The sequence below is a fragment of the Laetiporus sulphureus genome, assembly GCF_001632365.1.
Source record: "Laetiporus sulphureus 93-53 unplaced genomic scaffold LAESUscaffold_2, whole genome shotgun sequence".
NCBI lineage: Eukaryota > Fungi > Basidiomycota > Agaricomycetes > Polyporales > Laetiporaceae > Laetiporus > Laetiporus sulphureus.
In genome coordinates, this window is record NW_024468511.1 from 1,330,647 (window position 1) to 1,349,898 (window position 19,252).

General features: G+C 37.5%; 1 protein-coding gene across 1 annotated transcript; it reads left to right on the top strand.

Annotated features, from left to right (window-relative positions):
• Positions 1-3,716: 3,716 nt before the first annotated feature.
• On the top strand, positions 3,717-4,809 carry LAESUDRAFT_710649 (uncharacterized protein; the record flags this gene model as incomplete). The annotated part of the gene is made up of 6 exons (XM_040906782.1): positions 3,717-3,878; positions 3,936-3,964; positions 4,020-4,176; positions 4,333-4,408; positions 4,474-4,506; positions 4,742-4,809. 6 exons carry the CDS (start codon positions 3,717-3,719, stop codon positions 4,807-4,809), a joined length of 525 nt encoding a protein of 174 aa, XP_040769868.1.
• Between the last annotated feature and the right edge of the window lie 14,443 nt (positions 4,810-19,252).

A 19,252-nucleotide genomic window follows, 5' to 3' on the forward strand; every position in this document is an offset into this window, starting at 1 on the left:
ATCTTTTCTTGTTGATGATGAAAAGATTGGGCAAAGATTGGATGACATATCAGCAATTATTTTTTTAATCATTTTACAATCTTTTAGACAAAGTTATAATAGAAAGTTTCAAAAATTTTTTCATTCTTTTCTCATCAAAGATGATAAATATATTGTGACCATGTCACATCATTATCATTCTACACTAAGCCAATATTAGGATATAAAGGTAAATACTTAGGTCCAAATATTAGTACTATCTCTTGAAGCCTTAGTATTAGCATAGTGTTGATCTTTAGATCTTAGCATTAGCATAGCACTAGCATAGTAGTAGCATAGTACTAACCTTCAGACCTTAATACTAGCATAGTACTAGCATTTAAATCTTAAAATTAGCATACTGCTCATGTTAGAATCTTGGTATTACTCTTCTAACCATAGTACTTATATAGTGCTAACATATAAACCTGAATATTAGCTGCCATACCTTGATACTAGCTTAGTATATAATTGAAAGGATGTGACATAATCACAATATCCTCATCATCTTTGATCCAAAAGGAGTAAAGAATGATTTTGAAAATCTTCATCATAATTTTATATGAAAGGTTGTAAAATGATTGAAGAAATGATTATTAATATTTCATCCAATCTCCTTTCAATCTTTTCATCATCTTTGACAACAAAAGATGTTGAAATATTTTAAATACTTCTATCACAAATTGACAGTGAATATGCTTAAAAGATTTAAACTTTTTCTTCAATTTTCACCATCTTTCATCTCAAATTATTGATTGCTTCACTCAGTGTGATAGGAACTGGAAACAATCAAAGTTATGGCTGTATATACAGCAAAAGCAGATAGCAGACAAGCATGCATATGTACTAGCAATGAAGATGATATGTATCATACATGAGCAAAAGGATACAATGTGCAGATGCATCAGTAAAAGTTCACATCAGGATGATATATAGATCAAATATCATTAAAATGCAAAGATAATTATGTTTAATGATCTTCCAAGTAGAGTAATAGAGGGCATATAATGTAATTGTTGCAGATGCAACAGGATGTCATATTAAGGCTCACATAAAGCATAAAGGACAATCTCAGATCAACAGCAACACAGCCAATATTAATCTGAAGCAATGTTAAATGGCTGCAGTTGAAAGACAGAAATGCTGAAGGTTAAGTAAAATCAGCTCTCAGGGATACTGCATAACAGTCTTTTCTTCATACTTAAAGATGTTTACAGACCATTCAGAGAAATGAAATGAGTTTGTGAAAAGTCAATATGTTTACCTTGACAATCTTATTACCATTTTGAGCAAGATAAATACAAGTGTATGCTCGATGAAAGATGCATGAAATGTTGTTCATGCTGTATTGCACAGTGTAGACTCTGTTCATTTCTTATTACAGTGAAATGATACAGATATCTATGTATAGTTTCTGTTTTGCTATGCTCAAATAATAATCTCTCAATTTTATCATCTGTCTTCATTACTAGTGTTGCAATAGAGATGTGAGGATAACAGACACTTTTATTTATTTACAGAACTGCAGCTTGTGAATTTGAACAAAATGTCCTGCTAAGTTAAGTTAAGCTTCTCAAAGGCAGTAAAAAGCTTTCAAAATGACTGCAAGCTTTTTTCTTAGGAAGTCTCAGTCAGCATGTCAAACATGTCACATATGACTCATTAAAATACACTGCTTTTACAATTTATCATCGACAGAAATGAAAAGCAATGTTAGCTTGATACTGCACTATATGTATATTAGAGAAGATAGTATAAAAATTTAGTTGTATAATATTATTTTATTTTAATTGCTTGTTATTTTACTTGTCATTGAATGATATAAATGATTACTTATTGTTTTATGATTGGATCATCACTAGCAATAGTTCAATGTAAGAATACTGTAAAAGTAGCTAATTATAAACTCAAGCATATCACAGTTTAGCTTGATGACAATCTGTACTAGGCTCTGTTGAATTTTTTCATGTTGCTACCCTGTGCATCTTGAATATATACTGGCATTGATACATGATGTAATATATCAGGGTTTTTCAATCATATCAGGTGCAGTAATGTAATAATGATCTACAGCAGTCAAATAATCAATATATATTCAAGAAACTTATGAAGATTATAAGTTAAATATTAAAACTCAGAACCTCAGAAACTGTTTCTGTGTTTATCTTGAGTTACTTTTGATTTGAACACAGGTTGACATTAGAGATATTTATGCTTATGATAAAAGTGTAGTGAGGAATAGAGGTGGACTGTAAAAAATGAACAATGTGAATGCAAAGGCCAGATGTTTAATATTTAAATGGTGCTTCTGAGTAAAAATCTGTGATGCTGTGACTACCTAATTTGATAACACAGGTCAATTTCTGATTGGCTGTATTCACCTGAAACATTTTGAACACATGTCAAAGACATTTTCAATGCCACCAATGTTTAATGTTTGGCCGCATTTCAAATGACAAAATGGATTCCATTCAGCATACATTGTGTTGAAATTCAGACAACACAGAAACTTTATTTGAGATCTTATTGAAAGTCCTTCACAATGTTGCCAGAATGATATCCTGATGATGGGAAAGGAAACATGCAAAACACAAGATGATGATATCATTCCTCAGGATTCCTCAATGATAACTTGTTGTAACCAATAAAGATACCAGTTGATACATATTTAATGTTCACATAATGAGATCATATTTTTATCAGTGGTTCCATGTAGTCATAATTGAGGTGACAATTGCATTGTTTTCAGAATTGTTCTTTCATTTTGGCAAGAAGATCATAAACAATGTGTTTAGTTTGAACGTTGACAAATAAATTTGACAGAAACATGATCTCAAATTGGTCACAATCAAGGTGATGTCTCAGATGACTTTTATGAAAACATAGAGGCAATCATTGTGACTGTGACTGTAATGCATTCAGGATGATTTGAGAGGAATCACAACCTCATGCCCTTTATGCTATTGAGGGTGTCAGTGATTCCACAAAGTCGAAAATGAATCAAAGAGAATTAAAACAAAAGTGATGGCTCCAAGGGGCTTGGAGTCATTGACCTAAAGATAGGACCTTTTGGGTTGGAAGCCTTTTATTGTGAGCATATTTGCTTGTACAAGCAATACTAGCAAGAACATGTCAAAAAGAAGACTCTTAAGCCATAAGTTGATTTGAGTTTTTCTGATGCAGTGGCGTAGTGCAGATGCTCATACTCAGATCAAATCAAACCATGCTCAAATTATTCCACATTTCTAATCGCTTGTTTATTTGTTTATTTGTTTGTTTGTTGAGCTTGCAAATATATCATTGCTTGCAGAAGGCTTTAAGGCCATCCATTCCCTTAAATGACCTTGTGTTGTGTCCAGCGATGATCAAGAGTGAACATGTTCACTGATACTCCACCGGTCATATGAGAGATTGTGCTCTGCATCAGATGACAGGGACACAGCTCTTTGGCAAGATATGATCATGATTGAAAGTCATGCAGCAATATGTGAGATCCTTATGGATCACACTGGCATCAGTACATACTCTATCATTATTTCACTTCAGAAGAATATCACTGACTGGCAGTGTTTAGGACCCAATCACTGTCTCATTTACAACTTCTAAGCAGCCAATGGGTTATCATTCAAAATCATATAAGACTTCAGTTCTAACAGAACCTATGTGAGTCAAACATTATAATAAAATGATATTAGCTTATGCCGAATCTGGTGAATAAACAGAAGTTGTGTAAGGGAGAATACACCATTCTCAGGAGTGGTGTGGAAGTAATCTTAGGATGCAATCCAGATCTGTATCATCATGGACACCCACATGTTTTGCACTTCACTTTTGTATACTACTGGGTCAGACCTCAATTGGTATGTAACCATGCTTTTGAACAGTATTTCATTTACTTAAACTGGTAAATTGTTCAGTTCTTTGTAACTTACTACTTGGGTAAAGTGTAAGTATATAGCAGTGGCATGGTATAACTTGACACAAGACTTATACTAGCACAGCATAGGCTCAGGTGGATTCAGAATGGTTTATAAAGCTCAGCATCATGTGACAGACAAATATCAAGCAGTCAAAAATTCAAACCCTCAAGAGATGCTCATCTCACAGAAGGCTGCAGCAATTCATAAGAAGATCAGGATTCTGGTTAGTTTAAGTCATGTAAGTGTGCTGCTGAGTCCCCATCAAGCACTACTCTCAACTCTGTCAACTGTACTTTTCAGCTGCAGATTGTTCTGTTTGATGAAATGATTAGAGAATCTGATCAAATTTATATAAGGATATATATTAGTACTACTTATCATTCAAACTGATCAGCTTTGCTGTGTAGATATCATCATGGAGTTAGTCACTGTGGGGGATCTTCTGAACTTGATAGATGAACAGAGCTTAAGTGAGCTAGCAGTTCATAAGTTTCTTTCATACTGAAATTCGATTATCAGGTGATCTGATGCCAAGGCAGCTACAAAAGAGCTGCATTCAGCCCTGAAAGTGAGCAGTTTACCAGTTTATGCCTTTCTAATCTCTGCTTGAGGTGAAGCTCATATAGACATGTTCACAGTATCTTCATTTGAATCAGATTGTTCACTGTGATGTCAAGCCATCTATATGTAATCTGTTTCCTTGGCTATTCAGCTTGGATAACAAACTCAAGAGGCCCTCAAGAGGCCATTGTGCTTAGAACATCCTTGTCATACAGCAGTCACCCATTCATATCAACTCACAGACTTTGGCCTCACAAAATACTCTGCTGAGACCATTTTGGACGTGAAATGTCGCAGATTGTTCAATTGATGGTGGTATTAATTACACTGCTTCCCAGACTGCTCATGGCACACCATAATACATGGCTTCCAAAATCATAGTGCTTGAGTGGCAGGGTGCAGAGCCTCAATATACTGTGAAGGTAGACAGTTGGGCATTAGGTGTTACCATTTTTCAGATGTGCATTCAGATGTGCATTCCTCATACTTACTATGTGTTATCTACTGTGTGAATGACATATGCAACAGGTTATTTGCCCAGCTGCCATTTATATATGAGAGGGCTCTCAAAGATCGCAATGATGTACAATGGTCCAAGGGTTTTGAATGTGATGGTAAGTACCTTCAGTATATTCAAATGCCAATAATATTCACTGATTGTTGGAACCTTAGCAAAGGAACTCATACAGTGCCTTCTTTTTGCAATGCCAGAAATGTGACTATCTGTCACGGTTTTACCCGAACATATTTACTTTTGCTACACAAGTCCTATATGAGTCAATCTATAACTGGATACCAAAGCACCCACCTTCATACCGGTCTATCTAAGTGGATACTTGGACCTGTCACAAGTTAACACCAGCTACACAGCAGACTTGACTGTGTCTACCACTAGACCAATGGAGTGCCCGATCTGACCACTCAGTCACGTGACCAGATAAGGAGCTTATATCTTTAGGCTATGATAGCTATACGATGGATAGCAGCACCCACCCTATTGGCTACAATTAATAGGACCAACACCATTGGCCACTCAATAAGTGGTCCCACTTCAGCTACTCATAAAGTGGCACCATGTTCTACAATTATCTCATTGGATGCAGTACAGCCATTCTTAGATAGTTATCATGGCGAGACCAGAACCATTACTGGTTCTGACATTATATTCACATGTAGGTACCAGAGGTCTCACAGTAGCACAAGTGCCAGAGGCTCTGTCATACATGTATATAAGCACCTATGAGGAACTGGGTATTCCCAGTTTTATTCAACTATTTCATGAGGCCTACAATGACCATTACCTACTTCTTTGTGTGATAAGGCTAGGGGCCCTGTGAGCCCCCTTTTACTTTATATCATCATCCAACACTGGCGATGAGTCACAAGATGCAGGCAGCATCTTGCAGCCAGCTCCTTGCCTTTCTAGACAAAAGTCACAATGCACTGTGACATTTGAATGAAACTATAAACTGCATCCAGCAGCGCGCTGCTTGCAGGGTGACCTGAGGACCCAATGTGAGTCAGGCACATTTTCAGCCAAAGTACTCTTTGAGGAACTGGCTTTCTGGACCTTGACAACACCCATAAAAAACTGTCCATTTACTACCAAAGTACCCAATGCAGGACTGGTATTTTCAGCCCAAGAAACTCAGATGTTAGGGTGCATCTTTTTTTGCCATTATAGCCATTATATTCCACATCGACATCTACCCACCTTAAGCCACTCCCTCTCTTCAAAAGGTAACAGCACATGCACGCTTCCTTCACACCTCTATGAGAGTGAATAGTCATGAAGTTGCACCACTCTCTGAAGAAGACCTGAGGGAGGGTCGTACATTTATGAGTAGATTAACAATGCTACACTAGACTAGTAACCTATGTAGCAATATGGGATATTACTTTAGTGAAAGGCGCACCAATACATCAAATAACAAAGCAATATTATAAGTATTCGAACAGCGCAAATCATTCACATTACATTACTATAAACATGCAAGCTCTAAAAAAGGCAATTTCTCATGACCTATAAAGGCAACTTGCATACCGTAACAGGCAATTCTCTTCAGTTTTCTGTTTCAATGAGGCTTTTTTGCATCTTTAGACTTTTTAGTTGTGTTAACTGTCATATGTCAGAAATTGTGATGCTCTGATTTGTTCAGTAGATAGAGTTGATTATTACCTCTGTCTTAGATATATATAGTTCCATTTGTGATCTATAGAAGATGATCAATGCATTTACAGTGACATCTTTAACTATATCGAGCAGCCTTTCATTTACAATGCAGCTTGACTATCTCATTCAAAGCCATAGATCTCGGAATATTTGTACAAGTAAATCCGAGATGCTGCCAGTCAATGCATAGTTATCAAAGCCTTAAACAACAATAGTGCCTTTATATACAGACACTCTGAAAAGACAGTTTTACATAAACTTGCAATGTTAAAGATCAGTCTTGCAAACACTTAATGTACACATTGTTAGACCTTGTGTGACTGTAAGAGTTCAAATCTGTCATAGCAAAACTGAATATAAATTGTCACCTGACTTCTCACAATAGTGGTCATCAGCCATAATACAAATAATCTTCATGAGCTGGTGCCTGATGGAAACAACTTTTCAGGTAGCCTATATAATTTGATTAGCTTAATAAAAAGTATTTTCAGAATCAGCTTGTTATACTGCAAAGGTCTTATCTTTCACTGTGCCAATAAACCCTGTGCATCATTGGTAACACAACAGTCTGTAGCCTTTGCCCTGTAGCCTTATTGATGTTGATTATGACTGACGTGTCACATTATAGAGTCAATTTCTTAAGATGAATCTATTTCAATCATGAAAGATATTTCATAAACCTCTCAGTGTTTCAAAATTTGTCTCATTAGAAGAGCTTTACCAATTCACAGAATTCACAGCATTATTTCTGGCCTTGAGCATTTATGCTAGTCCTTTTGCTATTTGTTGTTTTGTGATATGCTTCACAGATGGACTAAAGCATTTTTAATCTCAAGTGCCTTCAACCATTTTTACTTTTATTATTATTTAAGACTGTAGAAAGTTTCAGATAGATAAATAAAGTAACAGTCAATTGACTTGATCTAATAATATACACCAAAATGATGGACTTTAATGTTAATATAATAGATTTTGCATTATGGAGGATAATCATCACTGTTTTCTACAGAAATAGAATATACTTTGTGAGATAAAATTCTTACTTCATCCATTCATAATGCACCTGCAGAGTATCTGTGTTAACTCACTTTGTTTCTCACAAACAGAAGTATGTTTTAGCTTATAAAATGTGTGTCCCTTTGTCAGCCATATTTTTTCTACAACTTATCATTGAGTCTGCTTTTTGAAGAGCTATTTGAAATTGCTATGAGAAATCATCTGTACTTCATATTCTATGATATATGACTATTCTGTGCAGATATGTTTTCTTATTAAATGGCAAGAACACTCAGTTTGCGAAAACATGTTTCACACTATGATAACATTATTTAAAAGACTGATCTATATCCTTAAAATAAGCTGGCCCTGAACACACTTTTGTTAAGCTAATCAATTGTGAGAAATTACATGACACTTTGTACTCAATTTTGCTATGACAAACTTCACCTCTTAGCACCACACAAGGTCTAACAACATGTACATTACCCTGTTTTCTTAAATTGCAAGTCTGATCAGTTTGTGTATAAGTGTCCTTCCAGAGTTTCAGGCTTTGATGACTATGAATCACTTAGACAAAATTTTGAATTTACAGCTTTCAGATGAGATAATCAAGCTGCATTGAAAACAAAAGTTGCTAGATATAGTCAAAGATTTAACTAGAAATGCACCCATCATCTTCCACATATCATGAAAGGGCACTATATACATTTCTAAGACAATGCATAGTTAATACAATTGACAAGTCTGAGCTCTTTTTTGCATTAAGAACCTCATGGACACAGAAAACAATTAAAGAAGAGCAAGCATGTATAATTGTATATCTGTTAGAAGAACAAAGGCAGTTAGTTTTACTGTTAGCAGTGACAACAGTGAAAAACCTCTACTGATTGCAATTGCATTAATTATGTGAAAGGCAAGAGTGGGAAAAAGGTAAAATCTTTTTATTGCTTATCATATACTCAGCTTCAGTGGAGTTTAAACAGAGCGAACATACTTGTTAGTGAACACATGATAGCCTTTCCTCCATACTAAAAGATGTTCACAGATCATTCAGAGCAATGGAACAATTATTCAGCTCAAACTGTTCTTTTTAACGTATGCTCTATGCAAGATGCAGAAATGTTGTTTATGCTGTGTTGCATAGTGCAGACCCTGTGACAAAAATGGTACAGATATCCACAGTTTCTGTCCTGCTATGCTTGAATGATAATTTCTCAACATTAATAACCTTACCTCTATCAGTGTTGCAATAGAGATGTGAAGAGACTTTCATTTATTTCCAGAACTGTAGCCTAGAGAAAATGGACTGTCATCTTCTCAAATCAATAAAAATTTCTCAAAATGCAAGCCTTTTTCCTTAGAAAATCTCAGTCAGCATGTCACACATGTCACTGATCAAGATATATAACATTCATTCATCAGAAATGGAAAGCAACTTTAGGTTCATCTTACACTATATATTGCAGAGAGTAGTATGAAAATTCAATTGTGTGATATTCTTTATTTGTCACTTATCATTTTACTTTAACAGTGAATGATATGAATGGTCACATATGATTGGATCATCACTAGCAATAGTTTAATATCTATGCAATACTTGAATTTCTCCATATTTCTATACTGTGCATCTTGAATATACTGATATTGATACATAATGTAGTACATTATGATTTCTTAATCACAGTAGTGTAGTAATGATCTACAGCAGTCAAATGATTAAGATATATCGAGACACTTATGCAGATCATAATTTGAAGTATTACAGTCAAAAGCCTAAAACCTCAGAAATCGTTCCTGCCAGGAATGGCCCTCTTACCCAAGTATAGTGAGAGGGAGCAGAATCACACAGCATTTGGCTGAGAAGAAGGCATGAAAGGAGTGAAAGGAGTAGTAGTCCTTGGTTGATGCTTCGCTAGCTGTACCACTGTGCTCATAGTCTCAAGCGGCCCTATATTAGTTGCTGTATCAAGTACCCCGGTATGGTAAATTATTCTCCTTTGTGCTTGAATGAGTCCACGTGCCTCTTCCTTTTACTGAGCGGTAAAATAGAGCTTGAACTTTAGACTACTTTGTACAAAACACCCGCCCGAATGAATCACTCATTGCTGCTTATTGTCCACTATCTTCATGGCCAGACTCCTCATCGATGTCTTCTCCATGCTGCTTTCTTTCTAGATCTGAGTCTTCTGCTAAAAATCTCGTTCACTATGGAATTATAGCTGCTAATGCGAATATGTCAGAGGTGATGCTTTCATTTAATGTATCTGACCAGGGAGCGCCATTATCGGAAACGATTTCGGAAAGCACGCTCCATCGACATAGGATGTCGAAGAGCTGATCACCAATTGCTTTTGCTGACTTCTGCTGAAGCCTTCAATAATCCATTAGTGAACGTCGTCCTTGCACAATATATTGAATCCAGCATATGCATTGTGTCGATGTAGAATGATGATTTGCTGAATCTGTCATTGCTGACATAGAGTGCGAGTGCAAATATATGGTGACATGCTTTGAGGCACTCCAATATGCTTGTCTTCTGTCATGACTAGCTTGTGATCCCCTGAGGATTCTTTTGCCAAAACTTCTGAAGCCATTGGTACCATGCATCCAGAATTCCGACTTCTGTAACCACTGGTAGCCTTGTCATTGCACTTGGCTCGATCAGTGCATGGGCCGTTCCTCATTGATGTGCACTGAAACAGAAAATGGATTGATCTCCCCCTTCTCCTGACTTTTAATGTGAATGCGAACATTCACAAACTGCACAGAGGACGGTGCTAGTGCTGGGCACTATAGAATGTGATGCATGAAGCCATTGACCTGATCGATCCAATTGTCAAAATAGTCATTCCCGTAAGTATTGTGAAGTGTATTGCTGGGCTCTGGGCCTTTGTAACAATTCATCAGATCCATAATTAATGCCTGGTAAACTCCTCCAGGAGTGCCTTCAGATCCTCCATCACAGTGATCTGCTCATCTCTGAAGTTAAATGGTTTGTTCTTTCATGTGAGCTTAACCTAACAGATTCGCTCTTTTGGAAAGTTCCTGATGAAGATCTGAGCGACACCAGTGGTTTCTAGAGAGGCCCCAATCTCTGAGAAATCCTGACATGGGTCCCAGTGGGTAACTGCATCCAAGAGGCCAGCATAGAGTATATGAATCGGGTGATATGGATAAGATATGTGTGATGGAATGGTTCTGGGGTGAGTCCAATGACTTCCGGATGAAGTATAAGAATCTCGGGAGGTGGGCGTACCATTTCTGTGCCAATGTCCCAATGGAGTTTTAAATAAGAGGATCGTAAAGGTAGCTCATTATAAAAGTCATCACAGATTTAGCTTCATGACAATCTATGCAATACTGCGTGGAATTTCTCCATATTTCTATACTGTGAATATACTGATATTGAATCATAATGTAACACATTGCGATTTCTTAATCACATCAGGTGCAGTAGTAATGATCTATAGCAGTCAAATGATTAATATATATATCTGTCTGAGACACTTATGAAGATAATTTAAAGTATTAGCAGTCAAAAGCCTGAAACCTCAGAAATCGTTCCTTCCAATAATGTGTCTCTGCCTACCTCTGGGGTCTCTCACCTAGGATAGTCCAAAGCGTAAATTTAGCCATATCCAGATCACGTCAACTTGATTCAGGATGTACCAAGGGCATGAAAGTTACCGATGACTCTTGGTCTATACCTAAAATGAATTCTCTCATCCAGGGACATCCAGGGAGTAAATCTGAAAATACCCAAACTATATATCATACGTGTGATATGTTCTAAAATTGGCATAAAGATGAAATCGGACTATCCGTATAGCGTGTCCAGCTGTATCTTTCAAACATCTGGTCTATCCAAAAGCAACAACTCTATCAGTTTGGATTATCCTGTACATTTTTCTAAAAATGCATAAGCTCAGCTGAACAATTCATAAACCAAAAAATGACCCATGAAAATATCAGGTGAAAAGAAATCACAAGTGTTGTAATATCACAGTCAATGATCAAAACAAAGCCTATATGGTGATAGAAAAAAGGCAATAAGCTGAATGTTTGCACAGGACACTCCCAAATGACCCCTTGGCACCATGTTGACATTGACAATTGATGGGGATGACCAATACTTTAACAATACTTTGATCATGAGAGTGTCCATAATGGGCCTTGAAATATGAACAGTGACTCATAATATCATCTAATTTAGGCTTTTAGCTGCAACTCTACAGTGATGAAATTGAGGCTAAGAGTCTCGGATAAAGGGGAACCTGAAGTGGTGAGGGTGGCTCAAGTCATTCAGCATGTGCTTGAAACTGAATGGTGAGTGGTGAAATTGACTAGAGTGACACCTCTGGCTCTAGACAAGCTGACAGTTGTGTGGGATGGTGTATGTATGATCAGCACAGTGAGGAACTCAGATGAGTAAGTGTGAAAGGTAGCAAGGATGGACAAACAACTAGACCTGTTGTTATCTGATGAGAAAACTTAGGGTGCTATACTAACTTCCGTGCACTCCCTGAGAAGGTCCGAATGCTCTCTAACTCACAGGAAAGTTTATAGAAAACTCCCCAGCATTACAAACCTGTACTGGGCACTTGCTAGGCTACAGAGTCCGGTGGGGATGGAAATCTGAGTTGCTAGTGCTCACGACAGCTGCCATGAAAAGAAAATGCGGTGGCGTGGGTGTAAAAATGCAGTAACATGACTCAACTGGGTGATTCTCGAGTCAAGCTGTCAAAAGTGCTATCCCACAGTGTCAAGAGCCAATGAGATGTGCAACGTGAATGTAACTGAGTAAGGCACACTGCTCTATCATGAATAAATGCATAGAACGTGAAATCTCAGGGGTGAACTTTGCTATTTTTATGCTATGTACGCAGGGTATTAATAGATGTAGTAAAACATTTTCTAGTGTTGCAGAAGATATGTTCGATCCTTGTCCATGTTTCCGATCCTCTGAAACAGTTTTTTTGAAATGTTTGCCATCTTCTCCTCATCATCGCTCACAGTCGGGAAACTGGAAGGTGCAGGCCCACAAGGGTCCAATGATCTGTGCCCTGCACTTCTCTCACTTAGAGCATGCTCTCATTTCCATTTTACCAAACTCATCTTGCTTCGTCTCTTCTTTGTTCTTGTGATTGGCAGTGCTAAGCTCATAGGTCCTAGCTCATCTCTGAGCCTCTATATGACCCTTCATGATACTTCACTGCTTTGACAGATTTCATAGAGTTGGGGCCCCTTGCTCTGTTACTGCACGGAGTATTGTGTTCATCAGATACACGTTATCGAGTCACGTAGTCCCCAGCTGCTCCTCTCATTGAGTTTCATTTTTCCTGTTCTAAAGTCTGGACTATCCCCAGTCTGCAGTGTCCATTCTGAACTTGGTGAGTCACTGTTTCACTTGAGAATAACTCTTCTGATAGACGCTGTGCATCTGCTTCCCATCAGTCACCAACCTGGTTATCGTCATCTTGATCAGCTGAGTGGCTCATGCTCAATTCCCATCCAGAGTTTGACTTATGGCTCACAACGGTGATTTCTCATACTGATATTGTGGGGTGTCCAACAATGCTGGCTCTCTGTTGCTCTCCTGCTCAGCTGCATTCCAGGATTGACAGCTGCAGACCGATGTGTGACCTGCTATCACCTTTCAAATGAGTGTCTGTTGGTTGAATCTTTATGTCTAGTTCAGCCAACTCTATGAGATTAACTCATCTATACACTTTTGTCACTGACAAATTTCAAAACCCTAGTAGTTGAATAATCAACCCTTTGCCTTAAACAAATGTGATGCACAAACCTGCCAATACTCTTTTATTTCTTTTTCAATTGCTTTCACAATTCTGTAATCTCTCTAAGTGGCTCCTCATGCCTTGCTAATCTTTTTGTGAGATAACTTCAATGATGATCTATGAAATTAAGCTCTGATAATTGATCATGCCGTACCATAGTCTTAATAATATTCTCTTTAAGTCTGCTAAGTCATGCTTGAGATTATTATTTTGCTGAAACACCGTCTCCTTCACTTTTGCTGCAATGCTTCAAGCCATTTTGAAGCTCATTTCTCAAATTGATAACATAAATGTCAGATCCATCTTGCCATTGGTCTTACAGGTATATCTCATTTCTATATAAACTATACAGCTTCATATTATCAGTGATCTTTTATCATCTTGATGATATAGCATATCTGAATGCGTTCAGCCAGACAAGTGCTATACCCATTCTATGTTTGATGTTTCAAAGTATGAATTATATACTGCATCAGGGTTTGATCAAAAGCATACATACTGTACAGCATACTTAATGAACATGGTAAATGTGATTATATCTATCTATAGTAGACTTGCAGCTTAAAAGAGTGAGCAACTGTAAGGGCTACAGGACCTGTAAATATGTTGGCCATCCAGAATTTGCAAATCAAGTTTCAGACAATGGAAAGCTGTTCTGAGGCCACTCTGAATATTTCAACACAGTTCAAAATGGCAGACATCTTGCAGTACTGTCCATGACATTTCTGGGAGAGGGGATTGAATGCCAGGGAGGGTATCAGAGAGCTTTAGGGATCTGAATGGTGGCCTCAACCAACTTTCAGATGATGTAAAGCTCTTCTACGTATTACACATTGCAGACTCTGCAGCATTTTTCCACCACTGGGAAAGATGAAACAAATATCTACAGCTTGTGTTCTGCTATATTTCGGTCTTCATCTTCCAATGTTACCATCCAACTTCATTATCACCACTGCAATGTAGCCATGAATGCAGAAGGTGTTTAGATTTATTTATAGGACTGCAGTTTATCACTTTGGAGAAAGTCCTCTGTTAAGTTAGGTTCTTCAGAAAGCTTTCAGAATGGCTGCCAGCCCTTTTCCTTAAAAAAGACTCCCTTTGCATGCTAAAGCTGCAATAAAAGACTGGTCAAGGGATATGTATTTGCCAACATCCCTAACTTTTGAGCTTTTATAACAAATCAGAAGCAAGCTAGATCCTGCTATGTACATTGAAAAACAAGGCGAAAAAATCGCTTGTGCGATATTATTTACTTTGCTGAGTTACATTTCACTGCAAGGATTGTTGACATGAATGGTCAAACACAGTACAATGATGGAATTGTTACGGATAATACTCAGATGGTACATCCTACTCCTCAACAAAGCACGTCATAGATGTAGCTCTATAGCAATCTACACTAAACTCTGCTGAATCCCACCTTCAATAATAAAAACACAGTCTGCCACACACCATCACCTTTCAACTGTCTTTTTTGCCATAATATAATGTCACTCTAAATACAGCTGCTTCTCGAACAATCATACCATCCTTGATCTCTGCCTGGATAACAATATATACCCCTCAATCAATGTGGTGAATATCATGATAAACCTATAAAATCCATTACGAAGAATATCAGGACCTCAGGAATTGTTCCTGCCAGAAATTGCCCTCTTAACCCAAGTCGATGGAGGGATGACATGCAGATTGATGGATATTGCTGTTTTATCAGTGCCACAATGTCCAATAGCATGACCATTACCATTTTCATCACATACCATCGCACTGTTGCTCTCTCCAGCCAACACCTTCATGCTGAGCATCATGTCCATCCTGCCCAGCCACCATCACCACAGCACACCACATACCAGCAGAATGTACGCCCACACTTGTGATGCCTGCCATCTGCGCTGATCAGTTCCACTGCTCCTGCTGCCATTCCTGATTTTTGTCAGCAGAGCGGTCTTCTGGCTCAGCACACTGATGCTGTGATACTCGACAATTATTCAACCACCACTGTTCATGCCATTTCTGCTTGCATGAGGCCTGAAGTTCACACATCAGTGTCATGAACCATCCTTGCACATATCACGAAGCAGCCATTCCTGTACTGGGACTCGATGTGGACATAGAGCATTGTCATGGCAATGGATGTGAAACTGCCTCTGCTGATTTACCAGTGCATGCTCTTGCTGATATGTCGTAGGCTGGGTGGCTGATAAATTGTTGCATCTTTAATTCAGTTATCATTGCACAACATGGTGATTTTCGTCTACATCACACTGGCAGTGTCCTTTCTCTTATGTCATGCTTCTGCACATCACTGATTTGGAATATCATAAACTACCTCAGTATTGCATGCTTCATGGTGTTGTAAAGAGGACAATGCAGACAAGTGGATGGAGGCATCTGCCATGAACAGGAAGAAAGGCTGAGGAGAATTGAAGTCTTTGTCTTGAGGCCCAGAAGATTGTAGGTCTGCCACGTTGATGTCTACATTGTAATGACAGGAGGCATGACAACTCACGATGCTCAGTATGCTTCATGTGTGAAGCAAATGAGCATGTCTCCCCTAACATCTATCTGACAAGCATAAAATTAACATCTACCTGGGCTAAAGACAAAGTCACTCCCCAGCTGTAAGATGTTTCCTTGCTTGCTGATAAGCTGCAGATTCTTGAGCGGGCTGCCTGCGTATACTCAATGTTCATCTAATCATGATATTTGGGTAAGAGGGCCATTACTGGCAGAAACGATTTCTGAGATTCTGAAATTCTGAGTTTTGTTTCTCAATTATAACTTTCATGATCTTTTAGTATATTTCTTGTTTAACTTCTATAAATCATTATTACATTTGTACACCTGATATAACCAAGTATCACATGCTGTATCAGTATAGTATATGTCTAACATAACCGATATAGAAATACATTGAAATTGAACAAAGTGTAGTATAGCTTGTCACAAAACTAATTATCACATATGCTTTATTGAGCGGTTTATGATTAGCCACTTTCGCAGTGTCCTTATACTGAACTACAGTGGCCCACAAAACTGTTAATAAGATTGCTTACTTCGACTTGTATGGTGTATATCTCCTCAACCACTCAGTCAAATAAACTCTATAATAGCTCGTTGGAAAGCCTATTATCATGACTTTCCAATGCATTTGTATCATATTTTTAACACATGTTGATCCCAAGATATTCAATACTCTTTGAGGGCCACTCTTATCAACAGTTTTGTGGCACACACACAAGTTCTCAGAATATTGTGATTCTTGATGTGTTGACAGGGTTCCTTGTGGGAATATTGACTGGATGATCATGTTTCAACATGAACAATGTATAAATAGCCATATATACAACTCTTCATACTCAACCAACATCATGCCAAAAGCTGTTGCTGCTGAAACTGTCAACGATGTCATCGCTTTGCTTCAGAATGGCAAATCTCTTCGAGAAATTGAAGCTTTGACTGGGCTACACTGTTCTACCATCAGTAAACTGCGCTCCACACACTGTCCCACCATTCCTAAGGCCAAAGGAGGCAGAGTACCAGGAGCCATCAAAGGGAATTACTGAGTTGTGGAAAAGGGTAGAGAAGGAATGGGAGGCTTTTGGGAAGGAAGTGTGTCAGAATCTGATTGAAAGTATGCCAAGGAGGGTGGATGCAGTTATGAAGGCAAAGGGAGGCTATACCAAGTACTGAAAGTACGAGTTTTGTAGAACCTGAATATGTGCCACAAAATTGTTGATAAGAGTGGCCCTCAAAGAGTATTGAATATCTTGGGATCAACATGTGTTAAAAATAGGATAAAATGCATTGGAAAGCCATGATAGTAGGCTTTCCAACGAGCTATTACACAGTTTATTTGACTGAGTGGTTGAGGAGATATACACCATACAAGTCGAAGTAAGCAATCTTATCAACAGTTTTATGGGTCACTGTATTGCTAGCAGTATTTTCATGATATCCTCTTTGATATATGATGCAAAATCAAGCTAAACTTGCTTTTTATCTGTGATAATAAACAACAAGAAGTCGGAGAAATTGTTAAAGCCCAATCAGTCATCTGTGACATGTTTGACATGATAACTCAGAATTTTACAGTAATTTTGGGAGCTTTTTTTATTGTTTTAAGATGCTTACCTTAACAAAACATTTTTGTGATTTGACAAGCTGCAGGCTTGTAAATAAATGGAAGCGTGTGCTATTGCAGTACTGATAATGAAGACAGATTATAGTATTGTGAGATCATCACCTAAGTGCAAAAAAATATAAACTGAAGGTATCTGTACCATTCTTTGCAGTAATGAAAATTGCAGCAGGGTCTGCACTTGCAACATAGCATAAACAACATCTCTTGCATCTTTTCTAAGCACAAACTTACACATGTCTAATTAAAATGTTTAAAAGCATGAAAAAAGGCTTTCATGTGTATATCTGCACATAATTATCTTTATTTTATCTAAAGCTCACTGAATCTGAGTGCATAATAAGTGATGCGAAAGATTTTCTCTTTTATAATTGTTGTCTTTGACATCACTGACACGGTCATAATGAGTAGATTTTTTGATCCTAATCACCACTAATGATGAAAATCATCTTTGTTTCTTGACAAATATACACTCATATAAACTTAATCTTCTTCAGTTTTCTGTTTCAATGAGGCTTTTTTGCATCTTTAGACTTTTTAGTTGTGTTAACTGTCATATGTCAGAAATTGTGATGCTCTGATTTATTCAGTAGATAGAGTTGATTATTACCTCTGTCTTAGATATATATAGTTCCATTTGTGGTCTATAGAAGATGATCAATGCATTTACAGTGACATCTTTAACTATATCGAGCAGCCTTTCATTTACAATGCAGCTTGACTATCTCATTCAAAGCCATAGATCTCGGAATATTTGTACAAGTAAATCCGAGATGCTGCCAGTCAATGCATAGTTATCAAAGCCTTAAACAACAATAGTGCCTTTATATACAGACACTCTGAAAAGACAGTTTTACATAAACTTGCAATGTTAAAGATCAGTCTTGCAAACACTTAATGTACACATTGTTAGACCTTGTGTGACTGTAAGAGTTCAAATCTGTCATAGCAAAACTGAATATAAATTGTCACCTGACTTCTCACAATAGTGGTCATCAGCCATAATACAAATAATCTTCATGAGCTGGTGCCTGATGGAAACAACTTTTCAGGTAGCCTATATAATTTGATTAGCTTAATAAAAAGTATTTTCAGAATCAGCTTGTTATACTGCAAAGGTCTTATCTTTCACTGTGCCAATAAACCCTGTGCATCATTGGTAACACAACAGTCTGTAGCCTTTGCCCTGTAGCCTTATTGATGTTGATTATGACTGACGTGTCACATTATAGAGTCAATTTCTTAAGATGAATCTATTTCAATCATGAAAGATATTTCATAAACCTCTCAGTGTTTCAAAATTTGTCTCATTAGAAGAGCTTTACCAATTCACAGAATTCACAGCATTATTTCTGGCCTTGAGCATTTATGCTAGCCCTTTTGCTATTTGTTGTCTTGTGATATGCTTCACAGGTGGACTAAAGCATTTTTAATCTCAAGTACCTTCAAGCATTTTTACTTTTATTATTATTTAAGACTGTAGAAAGTTTTAGATAGATAAATTATGATTTCTGAGATACGAAGAAAGAGTTTGTACAGGACCAGGCACTTAGAGCGTCTATGCAGCATTTTTTCGTCCCCGTGGGATACTTAAACAAAGCGTGAAACCGTAGACCATTACAAAGTGGTTTCATTTTCCACC